At 49.4% G+C, this 22,149-nt stretch overlaps 1 protein-coding gene across 1 annotated transcript in view; it reads left to right on the top strand.

Annotated features, from left to right (window-relative positions):
- The first annotated feature begins 8 nt into the window (after window positions 1–8).
- Window positions 9–22,149, top strand: part of Cog2 (component of oligomeric golgi complex 2) — a 31,643-nt gene continuing 9,502 nt past the window's right edge. Inside the window, exons 1-10 of the mRNA XM_021170856.2 lie at window positions 9–167; window positions 4,855–5,016; window positions 6,350–6,415; window positions 8,199–8,279; window positions 9,346–9,449; window positions 11,859–11,967; window positions 12,634–12,813; window positions 14,890–15,014; window positions 17,224–17,350; window positions 20,436–20,575. Coding sequence (XP_021026515.1) covers window positions 96–167; window positions 4,855–5,016; window positions 6,350–6,415; window positions 8,199–8,279; window positions 9,346–9,449; window positions 11,859–11,967; window positions 12,634–12,813; window positions 14,890–15,014; window positions 17,224–17,350; window positions 20,436–20,575 — 1,166 coding nt within the window. The 5' untranslated portion in view covers window positions 9–95. The remainder of the gene's footprint in view (window positions 168–4,854; window positions 5,017–6,349; window positions 6,416–8,198; window positions 8,280–9,345; window positions 9,450–11,858; window positions 11,968–12,633; window positions 12,814–14,889; window positions 15,015–17,223; window positions 17,351–20,435; window positions 20,576–22,149) is intronic.

Genomic DNA, 22,149 nt, shown 5'->3' with positions numbered 1-22,149 from the left:
TACTGGCGGAAGCGGAAGTGGAGCTGGGACGGTGGGGGTGGGCTGGGCTGCCGCGTCCCCTGCAGTCTTGGCCTTGAGGGGCGGCGGCCGGCGTGATGGAGAAACGCAGGATGAACCTGCCCACGGGGCCGGACACGCTGTGCTTCGATAAGGACGAGTTCATGAAGGTGAGGGCACCCGGCAGATCGCCGCTGAGTTGGCCGGATGCTGAGGCCCGGTGGTTCCCAGAGGCTCCGGCGGGTGTCAGGGACGCGGGATGGAAGGTGGCAGGGGTGTCCAGGCTGAAATCGCTCTGACATTAGGAAGTGGGAACCTGACAGCCTCGCCACCCTGCAACCTAGCAGCGGCCCTGCTTACAAATCCAAACCGAAAACACTTGGCTGGTAGCATTTCACCGAGCGGGCACAGCCTCCGAACGGCGCAGGCTTTGAGCCTGTTAGTTGTACCTCTCCGCTGTTGTCACTTAAAACAACCTCAAACATATTTACACCCGCTTTCTTTCTCGAGACAGGGAGGGTTTTGAGTTGTAGCCCGGACAGGTCTCGATCCTCCTGTCTCAAAGGATGAGATGGCAAATGTGAGCTAAAAGTTTGTGCCATTTAATAGTTGCGATTTGAGGGACCATTTCAAAGCTGGTTCCGAGGTTAGGAAGTTAGAAATTCTGTCTCTTTGGCACATAAAATACTAAGCAAATGAGTCTACGTCTTACTGTATAGAGTGTGTGTGTATGTGTGTGTGTTGTGTTTGCATGTGCACCCTGCTCCCTTTTCACATTCGAATTTTTCCCTCTGACTTAACTGGCCTATCTCCGTTCTGGTATTTGCATTTAGTTGACATGGCCAAAGAAAGAGCTGAGGTTTTGGTGTTTGGTTTTAATTTATATGTCTTCTGTCCTGTGCCCACGTAGGCTTCCATGTGTGAGAGGCTTTTTTGTGTGTATGTGTCTGCCTTCCTGAGTTTATGTGCACAGTGTGTGCAGAAGCCCTCAGAGGCCAGAAGACTGTGGGATTCCCTAGAACTGGAGTTACAGGAGCTTGTGAGCTGCCATGTGGGTGCCGGGAGCCAAACTCTGGCCCTCTGTAAAAGTAGTAAGCACTCTTAACTGCTGAGCCATCTCCAATAAGCGAGGTCCAAGTGGGACGCTTGAAAGAATGATTCAGAAAGCCCCTGGTCCATCCCGTGACTTATGGATACCTTGGAAAGAGGGTAAAAAAAGAGCCAAAGGTACATGACAGGGACAAGAGTCTGGAGGAAGAAAGCTTGCCCAGGGATCATGGCCTGTTTTGACTTTAGGTGAGAAAACTTACTGTGTTCACCATTTAACTCGGCCGAGGCCTCGTGCCAGCAGCCGTTCTGGCCCATTGCCTCAGGGTTGGGCATTGCCTGTGTCTCCCTCGCTCACACCGAGGTGATAAGTGCCTGCAAGGAGTTGGCACACAATGTAAGTAGTTAGTGAGACAACATCAGCAAACGGGGACGGAATGGCCAGGCTGCTCCACGCTCTTTGATGCAGTCAGCTCTCTTGAGTGTGCCACGCAGTTTGTAGTTCTGCTGATGTGGCCAGTTCCATTGAAGAGGAAACGACATGGAACAGCCATTGTGTGTGATGTTGGTTTTTCTAGGTGGAGCCAGAAATTAAGGCCCTTTATTATTTGTGCTTCCTTCAAAGAAGCGTTTTATGAGTTAGTTTCGTGGCAGAAAGGGCAGGAGGAGTGCCTGTTATCCAAATTGTATGTGTACATTTGTATTGTATTCAACATAATTTTCAGTGGCATAGATTTGTTTTTTGTTTTTTGTTTTTTGTTTTTTAACAAGGATGGGATATCAGATACACATTAGGAGAGTTGAGGCTCCGTGGATTGCAGTCATTTGATTACAAATGTGCTGTCTTGCCAAGATGTTGACAGCCTGCTGGGCAGTGGTAGCAGATGTTTGCTCATTCATGGACCACCCTACTGTGTGCCAACTCCAAGTCTAGATTCGAAGAGACAAGGGCAGAAAGGTGTGGCTTGGCTGTTGAACATGAGAAAGCACATGCGGGTTCAGAAACTGCGCTTGGTCTGTGGTGGTTAGAGTATGGAGGAATGCCAGAATCCAGACCGGAAATAGAGGTGGGACCGGATGAGAACTGATGTGCCCGAGTGTCATAGGAGGGATCTGTGTTCCACCCAGTGTTCATCCTGAAGCTGGGGTCACCTTTGATCGGGAGCTTACAGGATTATATCATTGTATGAGAAGAAGCTGGTGAAGGAGATTGCTGTCCAGCCAATGAAGTAGGATAGAAGGTGTTGGCAGTAGAAGGTGGTATTGCTGACAGAGGTCAGACCGAGTGCTTGAGCACACCGGCATCACATCCTTCCCGTCTGCAGCCAGCATGTGACGTCATTCCTGTTCAGGAAACACAGAACATCCTCACCTTGCTGATGACAGCCTCAGTCCTGCATCTGTGCGTCCCCTCCTTGTGGCTGCTGTGGCCTGACCCTCTCCTGTGCCGTCAGCTGCCCTGAGACTCTGAGCCTCTACATTCGCAGGCTCACAAGCTTGATGATCGTCTCTTTCCACGGCACACATGCCCAAGTCCCACTCTGTTCTCTCTGCTACACCTTCCCGCTGGCTTTCCACCTTCCCGCTGGCTTTCTGCCTTGCCTGGTTCTAGCCTTTTCCTCCCTTCTCTCTGTGTTAATCCCTATCGCTCACAGTTTCCGGCTGGAGAGTTGTTACTGCTGTCTCGCTGTGTTCTGTTCTCAGTCCTAGGACCAAATACATGACAGAAAGAAACTCAGAAAAGTGTTTGTTTCAGCTTGTTTAAGGGGTTGCAGCCAGACCATCATGGCAGGAAGGAATGGTGGCAGAGCTTAAGGTCACTAGTTTGTCACTTCGCACCTGCAGCTAGGGGTGGAAAGTGATGGGTGCTAATGCTGAGTTCACTCTGTTGTAGAGACCCCCTCACAGAGATGCCCCGAGATTTGTCTCCAGAGTGACTCATCCTGTTGAGCTGACAGGATCAACTGTCAGGCTCATCTTCCCTGGTGACATCATAGCAGGGCATCCCTCCTCTGTCTCCTCACAGCTATGCAGTCACCTACACTCCTTTGTGACCGTGCACACCGGACACTCTTTTCCTTTGTTCTTTTTCTTTTCCCTTTAAACAGTAATTAGTGGTCTTGCCCAAGCTGGCCTTGAACTCTTGATCTTGCTACCTTAGTAAACGAAGTTACTACTGACTTTTAACCTTTTGGGCTACAGACAAGGCTAGAACCAAGCTACTTAGGATATCTTTGATTCTGCATCAAGTAGCTCTGCCATAACAACGAGCCACCCTAAGTAAAAGTCACTTGGAATAAGACGCCTAGTTCATCAGTCAGGGTCTTGTCCAAGGTCATAGACCTGCTTATACTCAGCTGGGGCTGTGGGCCGTGCTCTCCCACAGCCTCTGGCTATGGCTGCAGAAGGAGAAGCTGACGGCTTTTCTGTAGGTGGCTGCGATGCTTTGGTTTGGAGGAAGTCTTTTTGCCTAGATGATCATGGTGGGTATTTGGCTGGCTAACTGAAGTGTTAACTGGTACCTGAAGAAGTGGTGTGTGCAGACCTTAGGATTTCAGTCTAAGATGGATGAGTCTCCATTTGTTCTTTGCTGCCATGACTCTAAAGTCACTGCTGGCTCCATTTCTCAGTATGGAAATACTTCTGTGTTCACTTTGTTTCTCACAGTGGTGGGAGGACCCGTGGACATTTGCAAAGGGTCTGCTGCGGGGTCTTCTGGCTTTGTGATTTCCCCACCCCTGTCCTGCTGGGTTTACATCACCCCTTCGTTATTCAGTAAAATCGGCCTTAGCAAACTGCCTGTTTCCAGTCTTTCCAACGCCTACTTTATGTCTCAGGAAAATGATCACGGCTTTTGAGTCACACTCTTGCTTTACACACTGTTAATGGAATTATGTGATCATAGCAATGCGTTCTGGGCCTTAACAAGTTTGGGAACCATTACACTTGTGCTGTGACACTAGATGGAGCAGGTCCACTAGGAAGAGGCTCAGTCAGAGGTGAGATAAGCAGTAACCTGCTAGCTGTAGGTGCATCCGCCTACCAGGAGCTTCTGATGCTGGGGGAAGGAGCTGAGAGCCCGGGTGGCCTGAGAGTCCACAATGGTAAGGGCTGGGCTCCATGCCTGTACCATGGAAGCCCATGCTGTGGACTCCTGAGTACACACTCAACATTACCAAATACACCAGAGGTGAGTTGTTTTCTGGGAGAAGCATTAGGTGTGCGTGTGCAGGTGTGCATGTGAGCCACAATGTCGAGTGGTGTGAAACAGACCAGTGTATATCTTGTAAAGCACAAAGATTTCATTTTCTGGACTGGATAGACGGCTCAGTGGTTAAGAGCACTGACTGCTCTTCCGAAGGTCCTAAGTTCTAATCCCAGCAACCACATGGTGGCTCACAACCATTCGTAACAGGATCTGATGCCTCCTCCTGGGGTGTCTAAAGACAGCTACACTGTACTTCCATATAATAAATAAATAAATCTTTTTAAAAAAAGATTTCATTTTCTTTTTTCTTTCTATAGTGAGTTTCATAGTCTATTGGCTTGAAATCTTTACACTGAACCCTTAATACTTTTAAAATTGAGGGAAGAAAGCGGTTTCTGATTTTAGAAGAGCCTTAACTGAATTGTGTCCATTGAGAAACTTAAGTTCCCTGTAGAATGCGATCACAAGGAGGCCGCGCTTGGCCCTTGTAGGCACCTGAGTGAGTGACAGGCCTGTCCCCGCCTCCTGTCCTCGTGTGTGTGTGTGTGTGTGTGTGTGTGTGTGTGTGTGTGTGACTAACTTGGCTCTCCTGCTCATTCCAGGAGGATTTCGACGTGGACCACTTTGTGTCTGACTGCAGGAAGCGGGTGCAGCTGGAGGAGCTGAGAGACGACCTCGAGCTGTATTACAAGCTGCTGAAGACGGCCATGGTGGAGCTCATTAACAAGGACTACGCCGACTTTGTCAACCTCTCAACAAACCTGGTGAGCGTCCTCCACTGCGCCTGCCGGTGATGCCTCAGGCAGGTGCTCTGTCCCATGGGCTGGTTCCTAACAGTGCAGCATTGTAGAAACCATATAGTTTCAGGGTTCAAGCACTCAGTAAAGTCCGTCAGTCCCAGGAGAACTGAGCTTGAACCACGTTTTTGATTTTAGTTCCTGCTCACATAAAACTGTGTAGTTGTAGGATTCTCTTTGTACTTTTGGCTTTCCCGAGATGGGCTTGGTGGGCGCTGTTGTTGAGGCAGAGTCTCTCTGTAGCCCTGACTGCCCTGGTGTATACACCATGCTCGTCTGAAACTCAGAGATCCACCTGCTTCTGCCTCCCAAGGTCTGGAATAAGGTGTGTGTTACCAAACCTGACTTTTGGAACAGGATCTTTATCTGTTGTCCTGGCTGTCCTGGGACTTATGTGTAGCCTAGGCTGGTCACAGACTGCCACAAAGTTGCCTCTTGCCTCTTTCTCTAGAGTGCTGGGTTATGGGTGTGCATTCCCATGCTCCGCGTGGCTTGATTATTCTTGAGTTGGTGTTGGGTGCTAGCTGTGAGCGCAGTAAAGGGAGGGGCAGCGAGAGGCCATCTTTGTTGGGTGCTGACGGGTTTGCAGGAAGTCCCATGGGTTAGGCTACTGTGCCAGAGCACGTGACAGCCACTCTTGCGGAGAGCCTACTTTCTGGCATGACACACGTGCACATGCCAGCAGGGAGTGGCAGCAGTGATCCGCAGGAGGCTGGCCTTCATGAATGGGGAGGACATGCCAGGGGCTGGTCAGAGCAGCGTGGAATGCTTGATTTTAATACTCTCAAAGAGTTCTTTCTTTCTTTTTTTTTTTTAAGTCTTATTCATATCTTATTTTGCTTTTAAGTGTTAGTCCTAAGAAGTATAGAAAGCACAGCCTCTGAAAATCTTAAGAAACAGGAAAATGAACGAACTGTGTTTGCTTTGTGAATGTACTGTAGTTATTAAGGCGACTGTTCCAATAGACTTAGGAACTCAAAGATTATTTCCCTGTATATAATTTGGATTTTCCCCCCAAGAGTTATCAGATTAGGTGAGATGCTCTTTATTAGACTGTGGCACCAGCATGCTCAGGTGACAGTCACTACACTTGCTGTGGCCGCCAGGACTTAGCACTTGTCCTCAGCTCACCCCAAATCCTCCAGAGATACTCACTCGTCTTTAAGGAGGCCTGTGTGTGACTTCCTTCTTCTCATGGTCTTCCCGGGTAGCCACACTCTGCCAGCAGCGGCCACCGGCACTTAGACTGTTACACTGGGTTAGGACTGAGGATTTTGAGCTGTCATGATTTTGCCTCCAGGTTGGCATGGACAGAGCCCTCAACCAACTTTCTGTGCCTTTGGGACAGTTACGAGAAGAGGTTCTGGTAAGTTCCCCAGCTGTTACTAAGTGATCTGTTATAAAGCACAATGCTCCTGTCTGCTTAGGGATCCAGGGTTCTAGTCTGTCTGTTGGTTTTAGTGGTCAGTAGTTAGAGTTTTCATCTCAGACATTGCAGATAACTGATTCTCTGTTTAGCATGTGATACTGCCGTTGGCAGCATGACTGAGGACAGTCTTCAAGTCCATGGCTTTAAAGTGGCTGGAGGAAGGAAGGCTAAAGCCTCAGCCTGTTAGTGACCAGCCACCTGGCTGGGACTGGCTTATATCCTAAGTATTTGTTATTTTATAGGTATTTTCCCAGGTGACAAATGGTGTGTAGTTAGAGTCCTAACCCACAAAGTTCTTTAAACCCCAAGCAACTGAAGGAAAACACCAATTTAACAGAATACCCAACGCACAAGAATTTAAATGTTTCTCTGATGTATTGTACGGCACAAGAAAACCACCAAGGGGTGGACTTCTAGGTGAGCATTACAGTGTAGGTTGGTGTCACCCTGTCCTTTGTCTGCTGGTTCATCCCACAGTCTCAGGTCCCCTGACTGCCAGGCCCTTTGGTACTGTGAGGTTTTCACATGCTTGGTGTTCTGTCCCAAGGAGACCTGTGCATGTCACCTTGATTGTGAAAAGCCTTAGACCATGTCTGAACATGTGACATGCATCTGGTTTGGGGGAAATAGTGCCCATGTCAGGCGTCATCGAGAGGGGAGAAAGGAAGGTGGCCTGCAGGGCCACCTGAGCTTGGCTTTGAGCTCAAGAGGAGCTCTGGCTGCTGAGGTACTGCGTGGCTTTTCTGAAGCTCTTCTGAGTTACTCTCCAAAGAATCAAAGTGAGCGACTCTGTGGTCCACTGCTGGGTTCCACGTCCCTGTGACTTCCTGGAGCTTCCACAGCCCCATCTTTGCTTTCTGTAGACTCTGCCAGCAGCCAGCTCTCATGCTGGCTGATTCTCTGTTCTTCCTTTCCTCGGCCCTTCCCTTTGTCCCACTGTCCACCTTGCCACCGCATCCTAGACACATCAGCCAGACTCGGCTGGTTTGATCCTCAACCCTGAAGCTGGCCTTTGAGATCCTGAGATGGGGAGTTGTTGTTTGCCTGGTTAGTAGCCAGTATTACAGTGCTTTGTAACATTAGAGAAGTTACTTCTCGATAGAATGTTTGTGATTTCCCCACTTACCCTAGTTTTCATCGCCTTCATTCATGACTATCTCCCAGTTGGCCTAACTTAGTAGCTCCTGGATATGCTGGTGTTTCTGGTCTTCTGGCCTCTTGTCCTGAGCTTCTCCATTCTTACCGTGCTTTTCCCCTATTGCTTGAGTAGATTCTAGTCTGCAGAAGCCAACACCCGCCCCCTGCCCCCCAAGTTCTCCTTCTCTTCAAAGAGAAGCCTGCAGATGCCAGACTGTGCCTCTCCCACCAGGAGTGGGCTGTCCCCATTCTCTCTGACCTACTAAGAATCCCCCCATGCGTGTGTGCAGATTTGCAAGGTCTCCCCATATCGCACCCTCTTTAAATCCCAGATGCTCCCGAACACAGGCTTTGATTGTCCTTCCTCCACTGCAGCTGACTGTGGTCTCTCGTGTATGTTTGCGTTTCACTGTGCCTCCATGTCCTAGGTGCCTTACAGGGGTTCATTTACCCCATGCTTTTTGACTTTGTTGATGTCTGAGTACTGGCCTGGGTGTAGTAGTCTTATGCAATAGAATTGAATGTGTCAGATTTATAATGTTACATTTAATATTTGCCAACTATTGTTTTTATTATTTTCAAGAGTCTTAGGTCCTCTGTCAGTGAAGGAATTCTGGCAGTAGATGAACGAATGTCTAAGCAAGAAGACATTAGGAAGAAAAAGGTACGTTATGGTGTCTATCCTAAACCTTGGTTCAGTGTCGTGGCTTATCAGCACTGTGGGGCCTGCGGTTCCCTCTCCCTGGGCACTCTGCTGACATCAGTGCTTGCGCAGATATCGTGTCTTCTCATCCCTGGCCTCACTAAGGAGAGAGGATAATGTTAATGTTTTAAGGCAGTATGTTACATGCTTCAAACACCCCACCCCAGGCTGTTCATGCTCATCAGTCGGGACTTAGTGAAGTAAGACAGCATCGCAGACATAGCTTAAGTAAGTTAGGTAGTAATAGTGAAGCTCCTCTCAGCATGCCGTGTGTCCCCAGCACGGAGGGGGTCCCTGTGCACTGTGAGAGGTGGGAGCTCAGGTCTGCCAGCAGCTCATCCTTCTGGGTGTCACCTCGTGTACCCTGTGTCCCCTCTGTCCCCCTGTGGTGAGCCCTGTGTCCCCTCTGCCCCGCTATGGTGAACCCTGTGTTCCCTCTGCCCCGCTATGGTGAGCCCTGTGTCCCCTCTGTCCCGCTATGGTGAGCCCTGTGTCCCCTCTGCCCCGCTATGGTGAACCCTGTGTCCCCTCTGTACCGCTATGGTGAGCCCTGTGTCCCCTCTGCCCCGCTATGGTGAGCCCTGTGTCCCCTCTGCCCTGCTATGGTGAGCCCTGTGTCCCCTCTGTACCGCTATGGATGTTGTTTTGTCAGTAGTGTGTTTATTGGCCCAACACCTGAGGATGTAGGTTACTGTGCTCATGTGGTTACTCATGTGGTTAAAGAGAGATGTGTTTATTGGAAACTAAAATGTGGAAATGCATTTTAAGAAAATAAATATAAGAGCTGGCAAGACAGCTTGCCATCTTATTTTGTGCCATTTAACTATGATAGAATTTTGAAATTCACTGTAGGAAAGTCAGAATTTACATCCTTGGGAATTGAGGATTAGGTAAGAATATTTAAAATGTATAATATCGACCGACCTTTGCCTCTCCCTTGTTAAAATGAGGAAAGGAGCTAATTAAGACTCGGCAGCCTGATAAGTGTTCCATTTTGGTTTGTTTTTTGCTTAACGTCCTTTTATAGATGAGTGTGTTGAGACTTATACAAGTTATTCGATCGGTTGAGAAAATTGAGAAAATCTTAAACTCTCAAAGTTCTAAAGATGTATCTTCCCAAGAAGCAAGCAGGTAAGTGTCTTTGCTGAGAACTTCACATCCAGTCTAAAACTTATTTGAGTGGGACTTGTTGCTGGAAAATAGAGAAAATCTGAGTCTAGTTTAAAAGCGGCTTAGCCAGGTGTAGTGGCACGTGCCTGTGAGGCCAGCATTTGTGGATGCCAGGCTGAGGGGGCAGTGGTGTTGACTTTGCTCTGCCTGCACTGCAGCACAGGGACAGGCCTTCCCAGGCTGCCCTTGGTCGGCACTGACCCCATCCCCCAGCCTCCTTCCTGGACACCTGTTCTCCTGCCCTTCCTGACATCCCTGCTGAGTCCACGGCACAGTCTTGGAACTCTGCCCGAAGCACACACCCTGGGAGGCCTCTGTGACCTTCAAGGGACACTGAACTGTCTGCTGCTCTTCCAGCCTCAGACTGGGATGAGCGTGACCCACCGAGAGGCTGCAGTGGCTTCTCAGACAGTGCACTCGTGGAGGAGACATGGACGCTGTGTTTCTCCTCGATGTGCCCAAGGCAGAAGAACTCCACCCGTGCCTTCCTCCCTCATCCCAGGAAGCGAGTGCGCTGTTCTCCAGGGTGAAACAGCTCTTTCCCCTTTCCTTCTGTCTCTCATCTCTAGAACTGCCTGCTCCACCCTGGTGCCAGCTTGCAGTCTTGGAGGAGCAGACTCCCACTGTGCACGAGGCTGGCACTGCGGGCTGATGCTGTGTCACGGCTGCATCTGCCTTCTCTTACTTTCTCCTCCATGCCAGATTTAGGCCTGGCCTCCCACCCTGTCAGTCTGTAAATTCAAACCCCCTAGGCCTCCCTTCATGACACAGTTCTCCAGAGTTCCTGGACCCTGCTGTGGCTCCGTGACAGCAGCAGGTCTGGCCTTGAGCCCAGTGTCCAGGCCCGTCCTTCCTTGGGGCCTCTTTCATTCTCACCTCCCCATGACTGCCCAGTTCACTGGAGATGCACAAGGCAAGGCAAGCTGCTGTGACTCTGTGCACGGGGAAGGAAAAGCTTAAAGTGTGGGGCTTGGTGACATTCCCTCTGTCTCTGAGAGCCTGTTGGTCTCTCCTGCTCTGGAAAGCTTCATGCAGTTCTGAATGGGAATGTACAGACAGACAGACACACAGAAGTCACCACAGAAGGCCTCCCCTGGCTCCACCTTCCTGCTGCAGACCCCCAGCAGGAACAGAAGCTGTTGACTTGAGTCCTTTCCTGCCAGATTGTTAGATCCCTGGCATCAGGGTCTGGTCCTCATGGCCAGTGCCAGTTGCTGGCAGGTTCCCAATAAAGGTGCCAGGCAGTGCCCCTAGGGAAGAGTAGGTTTCCTGGTAACTATACCTGTGACATTGTGCCTGCCTTACTCTGTGTCACCTTTGGAAGTTTGCTTAGCTCAGATCATCACTTATCATTGTCACAGAGGGAAAGCAAGGTCATGTTAGTGAACAGTTAGTATTTAGACACTAGACAGGAGCAATCCAGGCTCCCTCAGAGAGAGAAGAGCTGCAGACACTGAAGACAGGAGCATCTTCTGAGACATTGAGGACAGGAGCATCTTCTCAGACACTAAAGACAGGAGCATCTTCGGGCAGCCTTTCTCCTCATGCTGAACTAGCATCCATGGCCCAGTCCAGGGTCAGGCTGTCCAATGGCCTCACTGTGCTGTTTCCCATGTCCTTATGCTAGGGACGTTTTTCCTAGCTCAGCTCCTCCAATAAACCACACTGTCCCTCACTGCTTTCCCTCTCCTCAGATGGATGGCATTGGTGCTTATAGCATGTGTCAGGGGGCTGGTGCTCATATGTATGTTGTGCTAGACGCAGACTAAATGCCTTCTCTAGGGCCTACAGCATGCAGAGTGCTCCTTTAGCTGTGGTCACATGACTTTAAGCAGTTATTTACATTGGAAGGTATTTCAGAGGCTTTATTTATTGCTACTAGAAGGCCACCTTCACTAAAATGACAAAAGTATTAGGGGTTTAAGAAGTATCAGAGGGAGTTTAGAAGAAGGGAATTATGTGGGTAACAAGAAGAGAAGGTTGAGGGGTCACAGAAGCAGAGACATGCATTCAGAACAGAGGCAATGAGGGCAGATGGGAGGGCCTTGGAGGGGGTGGCTCTGGAGAGAGGTGATGGGACATGGCACCCTGTGAACTTAGCTGGCAGCCCTGAGGCACAAACCCCAGCAGCACCAGTCACGTGCACGCTAGCACTGGCCCGCTGCAACTGGAGTGGTCGGGGCATGTCCATTGGGAGGAAACAGAGATGGCATAAGGATTGATTTTGACCTTGTGGCAAGGTGGCCACTGTCTCAGAGCTGATCACCACTGTCTCAAAGCTGATCACCACTGTCTCAAAGCTGAGCACTGTGGTTTGAACTCATGGCAGTCAACACCTTTGCAGCTATATTCTCTGCTTGTTTCTCCCAGCCCACTCCTGACTGGACAGGTTTTGGAGAGAATTGCCACAGAGTTTAACCAGCTTCAGTTTCATGCTGTGCAGAGCAAGGGCATGCCCCTTTTGGACAAAGTGAGACCCGTAAGTGCGGGTGGGGTGGGGTGGGGGCTGGGCTGTGGGTTGCAGAGAATCTCAGCCTGGTCTTGTCTCGAAGCGCGCCTGGCGCCTGGCACTGACTCTGAGTTATGGATGGTGACCCCAGGCTTGGGGTTGGCTTTGAGACTTCTGTTTTCCAAGGGTCAATGCCTACAGGTTTTGTGAAAACTCTAGGTCTCACGCTCCAGGTTGCAGGGTAGCACTCTAAATCTGACACCATGTGGCACAGTTAATGCTGAGTTTTCCCAAAGACCTAGACTGAGCTTTGTTTTTAACCATTTAGCCTGGGTGTGGGTGTGGGTGTGGGTGTGTTTGCATGTCTGCAGATGTCCATGGAGGCCAGAAGAAGGTTTTAAGACTCCTGGAACTAGAGTTAGAGGTGGGTGTAAGTCACGCAGTGAGGGCACTGAGCCGAACTCTTTTCATAACTTCAGAGAAAAGTGACATTTCTCATTCTGACAGTCTCTCCATAAATTCTTCCAGCGAGTGATCTACTTGGAGAACAGGTCATGGGAGGAGATTGGCTGGTACCCCAGGCAGGGTTCCCTCTTAATTGTCCACATGCTGCCTTCTGTGAGGTTACGCATCAGGGTGTGTACAGCCCTTTGGAGTTTGGGAGCCATGAGTGTGAGCTTTCTGATGTTCCCACAGCGTATAGCTGGCATCACAGCCATGTTGCAGCAGTCTCTGGAAGGCCTCCTGCTGGAAGGTTTGCAGACCTCAGATGTGGACATCATCCGGCACTGCCTGCGTACCTATGCCACCATTGATAAGACACGGGATGCAGAAGCTCTGGTTGGCCAAGTCCTGGTGAAGCCATATGTCAATGAGGTCTGTGTTGCTGGTGTAAGGGGCAGAGCTGGATACACCAGAGATGCAAGGAGCGCGTGTCTGCATGCGTGTAGGAGAGGGTCCTGCTCCCAGTTACAGCTGGGACTGAATGCACTCTGATGGCTGTCCCTGCTACAGCCTGGAGATGCCTTCAGCTCTGCTGTTAGTTCCACCCAGAAAGAAGGCCAGGGTCAGGACATGTTAGCTCTGTTAACATGGTGAGCTAGATACCCAGTTAAGTCACTAGAAAACAATTTAACCATCAGTCCTATTGGTGGACTAGACTAAGTGCTACTAACTAACTACTAACGGCTGATATAGCACTGGCAGGGTCCAGAGAAGTGAGGCATACGAGGGATGAGTAGGATAATTGCCCACCGCTCTTCAGGGAACAGAAGACATTGGTCAAGGCTTGAGAAACGGGGAGGAATTGTGGGGCTGGGAAGGTGGGGTTGATCAGAGGTAAAGGACGTGGCCTGTTGGACCAGCTTTTGGTGGGGATTGTGTGTCCTGCTGGGGACTGTCAGCATCTGTCAGCATCTCCAGCCTGACACTGTACACATTTGTCAGTAAGTACAGAGATTCATTTTAATCCTGGGCAACCTTAGAACTGCTAGAACGAGTTTTCAGTTTCCCATGTTCTTACCTGGTTACACTCTGTAGCTGTCTGTGGAGGGAAGAGAACAAACTGTGCTGGTGTTTGTCAGTAAGTGGGACCTCTCAGCTACAGATACAAGCTGAGTGCTGGCATAAAGCAGCACTCAGAGTGTGTGGCATACCGAGTACACTCGTTTGCTTTCTGTTGCTATGGTAAAACACCATGATCAGAATTAACTTAGGAATAAGGAACTGTTTTAACGTACATTTCCAGGGAGGACAGAGTTGGTAAAGGCAGAGAGGGCAAGGCATGCTGACAAGAGTGGGAAGATGGCTGCTCGAATTTTTATCCAGACAGGAGGCAAAGAGCAGGATCAGGAGGTAGTGTAAGGCTGTAACCCTCACAGGATGCCCACAGTGAAGTATGTTCTCTATAAGGCTCTGCCTCTGAGAACCGAGCACTCAGACATGAACTGTGGGCAACATTTCTCATTTACAGATACCACTGAGTAACTTACAACCTATCTTTTAAAACTTAATGGATTTTTGTTATGAGTTTCAATCTTATAACCAAAAATAAAATAATACATGAAATATATTTTATTTGTCTGCCTCAGACCCTGTCCTAAGCCCAGTATTGACAGGAGAGGCCAGGGTCAGCCTGTGAGGAACTGAAATGGGCCCTTGCTCTGACCTAGGCCTGTTCTGGGGGAAGCAGATTTTCCAACTTCAGGCCAGTCTCTGCCTCCTCCTTCGCTACTTCAAGTCAGAGCTATGGGTAAACATAGCAACTGGTTCTGAATGTGACCAGTATAGTGTTTCTGTTTAGAAAATATACAGCTGACCTGCATGTGAGGATCCATACCTCTAATCTACCAGCTCTGGGCAGGCAGATCTCTGTGAGGTTGAGGCCAGCCTGATTTCAGTTTAGCTATACAGTGAGAGGCTTAAAAAACAAAAACAAGGGCTGGAGAGACACAAAGCTCAGCCGTTAAGAGCACTGACTGAGTTCCAGAGTTCAACTCCCAGCAACCACATGGTGGCTCACAGCCATCTGTAATAGGATCTGATGCCTCTTCTGGTGTGTCTGAAGAGAGCAACAGTGTACTCACATACATAAAGAAAATAAATAAATACATAAATAGAAAACAAGCAAACAATAACATCTAAACAGAGAGCGCCTGAGTGTCCTTCTCACTTCTATAGTGCCTGGCTCCTGGTTCCCTTTTAAATGCCATTGTTGAGCAGTTCCCATTTGTCTGTCTGTCTGTAGGTGATGTCGAGCAGTTCCCGTTTGTCTGTCTGTAGGTGATGTTGAGCAGTTCCCGTTTGTCTGTCTGTAGGTGATGTTGAGCAGTTCCCGTTTGTCTGTAGGTGATGTTGAGCAGTTCCTGTTTGTCTGTCTGTAGGTGATGTTGAGCAGTTCCTGTTTGTCTGTCTGTAGGTGATGTTGAGCAGTTCCTGTTTGTCTGTCTGTAGGTGATTGTCGAGCAGTTCGTTGAGTCTCATCCCAGTGGCCTTCAGCTCATGTACAACAAGCTTCTGGAATTCGTCCCTCACCACTGCCGCCTTCTCCGGGAAGTCACAGGAGGAGCTGTGTCAAGGTGAGCTAAAGGCCTCAGCCTGAGCTGCACCCTCAGTGAGCAGGTCCTGTGTGTTGCTGCTCCTGCCCTGCTGGCTGGAAAGCAGGTCTGAGCTCAAGTGCAGGACAAAGCCAGGGCTCCGGCTGTCTCTGGATGGAGTCTCCACACCCCTCCATCCATGCCCCTCCACATTCCTTTTCTCAGCTGCCTTCCTCCCAAGTCCAGTTTAAACTGAGAGTGCGTTCTTTCATGGCCCACATCCCATTCTGTATACAGAACAGTTTTCTGGTTTTGTGTGCTGAGCTTAAACCCAGGGCCATGTCCATGGCAGGCATCACTCCTAGCTACCATCCAGCTGTCCCAGCTGCCACAGTTCACCTCAGGTTGCCCTCAGTTCTCCCTTTGGTCAGTTTCTGTTCTTCAATAAATACTGGTTCGCTTTAACCATTGCCAGCTGACGGCTCTGTGGTCTGACTCAGGAGGACCTTGAGCAGGCTCTAGGCTCCAGGCCTCTTGGTTTCAGCTGTAGACTTTCTCAGACCAGCATACTGAGCCTTCTCCTGGTTCTCAGGACTTCAAAGTGCTCATGGGGATGGGGCAGCCTCCTTGGCACAGTTGAGGAGGCCTTAGCTGTTTGGTCCCTCTGACTTACATCTTATAGAACCCTCTTTGTGAGCTTGAGTGTGTGCTCTGAACTTGGTTCTGAGTTTTCAAACTAGAAAACCAGCAGCTCTGTAGGACACCACAGAGCAAAGCGCACAGACTGGCTTAGTGTCTTCTCACACCAGGGTTGGGACCGAGATTTGACATGAAAGGTAACAGAATTTCAGAGCTGAGTCCTCCCAAGCACAGATAAGTTAGTGACCCTTCCTCTATGCCTTGCAGGAAACTACTTGAATGCAGATGTTACTTCCTGTAGTCTAAGGCTTCTGGTTTTAATACCCAGTCTTGTTTTGTGGCCCAGGCTGGCCTTGAGTGTGTAACTCTTCTATCTCTGTCCCCTGAGTGCTGAGAGAGCTGACCTGTGGCACGATTAGCTTACAGCTGCTGTTTCCCAAGCTAAGAGTCTGGGTGGTGGCCTGTGAGTAGGAGAGTTGTATCTGACAGGGTTGGGAAGGGTGGGTGGGGGTGTCAGGGTCAGTGTAACACTGAGACCCAGAGTGAAATCGAAATAATCCAGACAGAAAATATGGTCTTAAAAAAAGTTAAAATAAGATGAGGCTGAGGCTCTTTTAGTAAACAGTGCAGAAAGTAGAAGTTGGGTGAACTAACCTGCCACAGACCACCCCAGTCCAGTATGGGGGCCCCTGGAATGAGGGTCCTTGAAGCTAGGTGGGTAAGGATTCGGCAGTGACAACAGAAACAAACAGAGGCAGTTTGAATCTGAGTGTATTCTGCAGCACTCAAACAGGGGGTTTATACACTAAAAAAAAAACAAACATTACATCTCTTAGAAACTATATCCAGTGAGACAATCACAAATACCAATAAAAATCATTTGACACAGTAAAGCACAAAAATCATCCAAGCGTTACAACTCTGAAACTATGTGTTCAGTGGATCACAACAGAACAGGTAACATCATTGTAAATCATCAAAATATAACAATTCTAAAAGGATGTAGTCAGTGGGGACAGTCATCCAAGGCTAGTGGCATATTCCCAGGAGCAGGTTAATAAATCTTTAACGGTCAGTGCTCTCAACCACTGAACTAACTTTCCAGCCCCATGGTCAATTATTACTTAACATCTAGTGCCTGATTTTTTTATAAATCTTCAATGTATCAATTTAAACTATTTTAATTCTTTCTAATTAAGGCTTTCTTGACCATATACCAAAATCCACTTCAGATGACACACGTGTAGCCATATGAAATTTTATTGTTGGGAAAGTTTTTATCATAATAGTTTTGTAAATGATTTAGAAAGTAAAGCATAGTTTTTTCTGGGGATAAGGTCATGTTAGTGGCCCCTTCTCTAGGGATGGTTTCTTACCCATTATTCTCGCTTAAGATCTTGGCCTAGGCTACCAGGAACTTGTAAATAAGAAAAGGAATAAGAGAAAACAAAACAGATAGATTGCCATGAGAACTAAGGCTCGATATTTTTTCTCCAGCAAAGAGTTCCACAACCGGTTCCATGAGGTCAGTTGCCTCAGTCTGTGGAACTTGTCACACAGATCCTACTGGAGGTGGGGTGGCACTAACCAATCCTGTCTCCTTGTCCCACAGTGAGAAAGGCACTATCGTTCCTGGCTATGATTTCTTGGTGAATTCTGTGTGGCCAGAAATAGTTCGAGGCCTAGAGGAAAAGCTACCCTCGCTCTTCAATCCTGGGGACCCAGACACCTTTCACCAGGTAATGGCTTGTGATTTGGAAGATACCCCGTGCCTCAGGAAAGTCACAGTTTGATTGACGTAGTTTCAGGCTACAGAAATGCAAAACTGTGATTGTTGACAGAGTGTTTTTATTGGACACACACTGCTTCTCTCAAGTGTGGATATGATACTTGGAGGACTGAGAGTGCTCTCATTTTATCTTAGGATTGTATTTCTATCTATGTGTATGTGTGAGGAGATGGGTCTATGTGCTTGAGTGCAGTCCACAGAAGAAAGTGTCAGGTCCCCTGGAGCTGGGGTTTACAGTAGATTGCCAGCCTCATGTTGTGTGTGCTGGGAACCAAACTCAGACCCTCTACAGGAACCATATGCAGGGAAATGGAGAGGTGGCTCAGTGGTTAGGAACACTGGCTGCTCTTCCAGAGACCAGGATTAGGTTCCCAGCACCCACATAGTGGCTCACAACCGCTTATAGCTCCAGTGCCAGGGCATCTGAAGCCTCTTCTGCCTTCCTCAGGCAGTAGACATGCAAGTGGCACAGAACACATACAGGCAAAACACCCATGCCCATTAAAAAAGAAAGAAGAGAGCTGTATGCACAGTTAACTGCTGAGCTGTCCTTCCAAGCCACGTTCCCATCTTAGATTGTGGTCATAATTCAGTCTAGAGGCCAAGACTTCACAAAGCCCAGTATCCGTGCCGTTGTTTTACACGAGAATTCAGCTGTGGGCCTGGTAAGAGCTCCTGGTGTGGGAAAGCTTGCAAACCTGAGTTCTGATTCCCAGCGTCTCCCACATGTGAGGCGTGGACCATGGGGGAAAAGAGCAAGCAGTGAAGATCGCAGGAGCCACAGGTGTCTTGCTGCACCACAGGTGTCTGGGCATGGCAGTGCCTGCGAGCCCTGCCCTAGCACTTGTTCTGGAGCCTGGTTTGGCGGGCTCTTTCCCCATAAGCAGTATTTATTTTAGTTGTGTGGCTTTAAAGGTGTGGTGGGGTAAACTCTGCTCCTCTCTGCTCAGCTTCACCTCCCCCTCCCCTTTCTTTCTCCCTCTTTTCCTGCCCTTTAGTAATCTAGGCTTTGGAGGATTTTCTCCTGTGTACTGATTTTTCCTTCTACAGAGGCAGGTGTGTCCTCCCTCCTCACTCAATAAACTTACAGGGGAAGTCACGCTCTGCCACTTCTGTGTGATGTTTAAAACTAGGCATTTCCTGGTGTTTGGAGTCTTCACGCTGCAGATCTCCCCTCCTGCTGCTGACTGTTGCTCCCTGGGGACCGGCACATTCTTTGTCTTCTTCCTGATTGCAGTCCTTTGAAAGCTCTACAGCAGCAGTTCTTGACCTGGGGGTCACAACCTGTTTGTGGGAGTCGTGACCCTTTCACAGAGGTCACATATCAGACAACCTGCATCTCAGATATTTACACTGTGGTTCATAATAGTAGCAAAATTGCACTTATGAAGTAGCAACAAAATAATTTGAGGGCTGGGGTCACCACAACATGAGGGACCCCATTAAAGGGTCACAGCATTAGGGAGACTCAGAAGCACTGCTTCATAGTAAGGCTTACTGACAGCACATGCCATGTCTTGATAATAAAGTCAGTCTGTCTGTCTGCACATAATGACCTTGCTTTTCCTTGGGGAAGAAAGTTTGCTAAGAGGTCAAACTCTGAAGTTTGAGTGAAGACAAGTATTTCCATCCATGCTGGGGTGGTCACGTGTGTCGTCTCCCCAGGCTTTGGTTTCCTCCTCGGCCCCTTGGCTGCTGCTTCACTCCACATGATGCTTGGCACCTTCCTTCCGGGCAGTGACTGCCTCTTCAGTGTCTGAACGGCCTCTCCTGAGTGTTGAGTGCTCGCTGTTAATGACCTCCATGGTCGTTTCCAGTACTGTTGGTTTGCTAATCTGCTGTTTAATGTTAGCGCTTCCCACCATCTGGAGAGGCACAGGAGACTTAGTGGGAACTTTGGCTTAGACAAGTATGGAGCTTGTACCAGAGAAACCCGTCTGTCCACTGTGCTGTTTGTCCTGCATTTAGAATATTGAATGATATGGTGACTTGTGTTTTCCGTAAGTTGTGTAAGCAGGTTTTGTGATTTTAGAAATGGTGTGTTTTAGATTGGATACTGTGCGTGGGGTGAAGGAGCAGTGGATGTGAGCCGATCAGGGGTCTTTCTATCTTGCTGTGTTCTTCAGAGACTCTTAAGGACCATGGTGGCTCAGCAGAGGTTTGGACTCAGAAGAGAACCTTTCTGAGAGAACCTGAACTCCAAATTCTTAGCAGGCCTCTGGCCCAGGGCTAGTGGCTGCATTTTCTGTGGGTCTCTATCACTTGAAGAAATGCCTCTGGCTTGAAGTCCACACCACTGTTCTTCTGAAAGCGTGGTCCTCTGTACTCCTTCAGCCTTGCTATCTCCAGAGACAGTTCAGGTGCCTTTGTCTCCGCTCCTTACATCTTGACCACCCCCAGAGAATAAGAGAGTTTAGGAATTTGGTGACATGGGATTGAGCCCTGTCTAACTGAGAACGTCCAGCAGAGTTTACAGGGAGCCTGGGACTTAGAGAATGGAGACCCCTCAGAAGCCAAGCGCAGCTTGCTGTGTTTCCTAGCAGTGCCTGGGGGGGAAGGGAGGTTATCATGGTGACGGTGCATATGTTTAGTGTGTCCGTCTGTCCTGTCGTCTTTCGTCCACAGGAATCACACAGTGTCTCCTCCGGTAGGTTTTCTTTCCTCATTTCCTTTTAAAAGACTTCTGCTAGGAGAGATGACTCCTCCTACGTCATCTGTCTGTGATCCCGTGTGAGGGTCATGGCTGCCCCGGAAGCAGTGTGTGTTATTAGAAAGCACTGGACTTGTAGAGGAACACCTGGCTTCAGATGGGCTTTTCCCTCACACCTCACCCTCACAGCAGCACACATCGCTGTGGTCAGGGCTGAAGCTCTAAGGACGGGGAAGTTGGAGTTATCAGGAGGCTGCCCTGAGGACAGTCGCTCCTGCCTGGTTCTGTGGTGGCCTTGCAGTCTCAGCTGCAGTCTGAGCATGTGCTCCTGACTGTCTGTCTACCTGGCTGATGGAGAAAATCCCACCGTTTGTTCTTGTTCTAGAAATACACTGTGAGCATGGACTTTGTGCAGAGGTTTGAGCGGCAGTGTGGATCCCAGGCCAGTGTAAAGCGACTGCGAGCACACCCTGCCTATCACAGCTTCAGCAATAAGTGGAACCTGCCTGTTTACTTTCAGATAAGGTCAGTCACTCACCCAATTCTACCCCTCCACAGATGTTGGAAAATAGGTGTTCAGTCCCTGGTGGGGAAAGTAAATGCCCACATGGCCCAGACGGCTTCAGGTTGTACAGGAGAGCTGAAGTTTTTGGAACATGCTAGAGCATTCGTGTGAGTGTACAGTTTGCAGTTCCTTCTGCGACATGGACTCCGTGATGTGGAGGCTTAGGTATCTTTACTCCCTGTCCCTCCTCAGAGCTCCACGTCCACAGCACATATGTGCTTCTTGCTGTCTGGTACTTAGAGCAGAGGAAAGCAGCACCCTCCACGCTGGGCTGCCCCAGGGGCCATTTTGTAAGAGTGCTTCTGCTTCCCCTTAGACCATGGTGCTTAAGGAAAGATGTGAGTAGAGTCCTTCCCCAAACCCAAACGCTAAAGCTGGACATTTCCTCTCCTGAGCTCCACAGACGGTGACACCACAGACGACGGTGACACTCCAGTGCATCTGAAGGGTACAGCATGGCCGATCGGGGCTCACCATGGTGATCAGCAGCTTTGCATGGTGATCACCTTAGCCTCCATAAGGCCATTATGCCTGGACCTTTCCCTCTGAGCTGTGTTCCTTGGCTCAGCAGCAGATGTCTCTCTGCTCTGTGGAGTGCGAGCTGTCAGGGCTCTGTTCCCATGGTTTCTGTGACCTGGCATAAGCATTCACATAACTTGGGGTCTCGTGCCTTTACCAAGTCTGCTAACTAAACCTGGTTTCCTGTCCAGCTTCATGCTTTCTGTTGGGTTCTATGTTCTAGGCCACTGAAGACCACAGCAATGACACGTCCTCTCTTGGGCTTCTTACATGGCTCCACCTTCCCATTGTGGACAGGGCAACCAGGACCTCAGCCTCTGCATCAGTCTGCTTTCCTGTGTTTTGTGTAGATTTTGAAAGATGCTGTGGGCTGAAGCAGAGCCCTCGAGGCTGGCGTGCACCTCCACCACCCGTAGCCCTTCCTCTTGTCCTTGCACTTGGATGCTGCTTCCTGGGCGGCTCCCTCAGGCTCTCACCACCTCTCTCTCTCTGCTTCATGTTCCTTCTGTGTCTTCCCTCTGCTGTTGCCAAGGCCAGCCTGTTGTAGGCTTCCCCGGCACCTGCTCAGCTCATTGCCACAGATGGCTCTCAGGTGTCGCTGAGATGAACTCATCCTGAACGTTAGTCAGGATTCCCCATTACTGAGGGAGTTAGTGCCGCAGACCCTCTGGGTCCCTGTGTCTGCGTGGAATGGGGTTAGCAACTGGCAAGAGTGTGCAGAGGTTGCAGCTTAGAAACAGTGCCCACGAAAGCAGGCAGTTGTCAAACATGTTGCCTCTGTTAGTGAAACCCAGGTGTGATGGGTGGCTGGCTGCAGGGACTGGCTGCCATCAGAGTGTAGGCTGCAGCAGGAAGGTCGGCAGAGATGAAGGGCGTGTGCAGTGAGCCCATGGTTGACTGGGGACTTGGGGTATTCTTCAGGTGACAAAGGCAGGTGTCAAGCCGGCTTTCTGTGTCTTAGTTTGGGCCGTTTCTTCACTGTGGTATTGCTGGCATGGGGGGGGGAGGGTGTTTG

This window comes from Mus caroli, unplaced genomic scaffold (assembly GCF_978045245.1).
Source record: "Mus caroli unplaced genomic scaffold, Mus_caroli_1 scaffold_10, whole genome shotgun sequence".
NCBI classification, from domain to species: Eukaryota; Metazoa; Chordata; class Mammalia; order Rodentia; family Muridae; genus Mus; species Mus caroli.
This window is presented reverse-complemented; position numbering and strand designations above follow the sequence as displayed.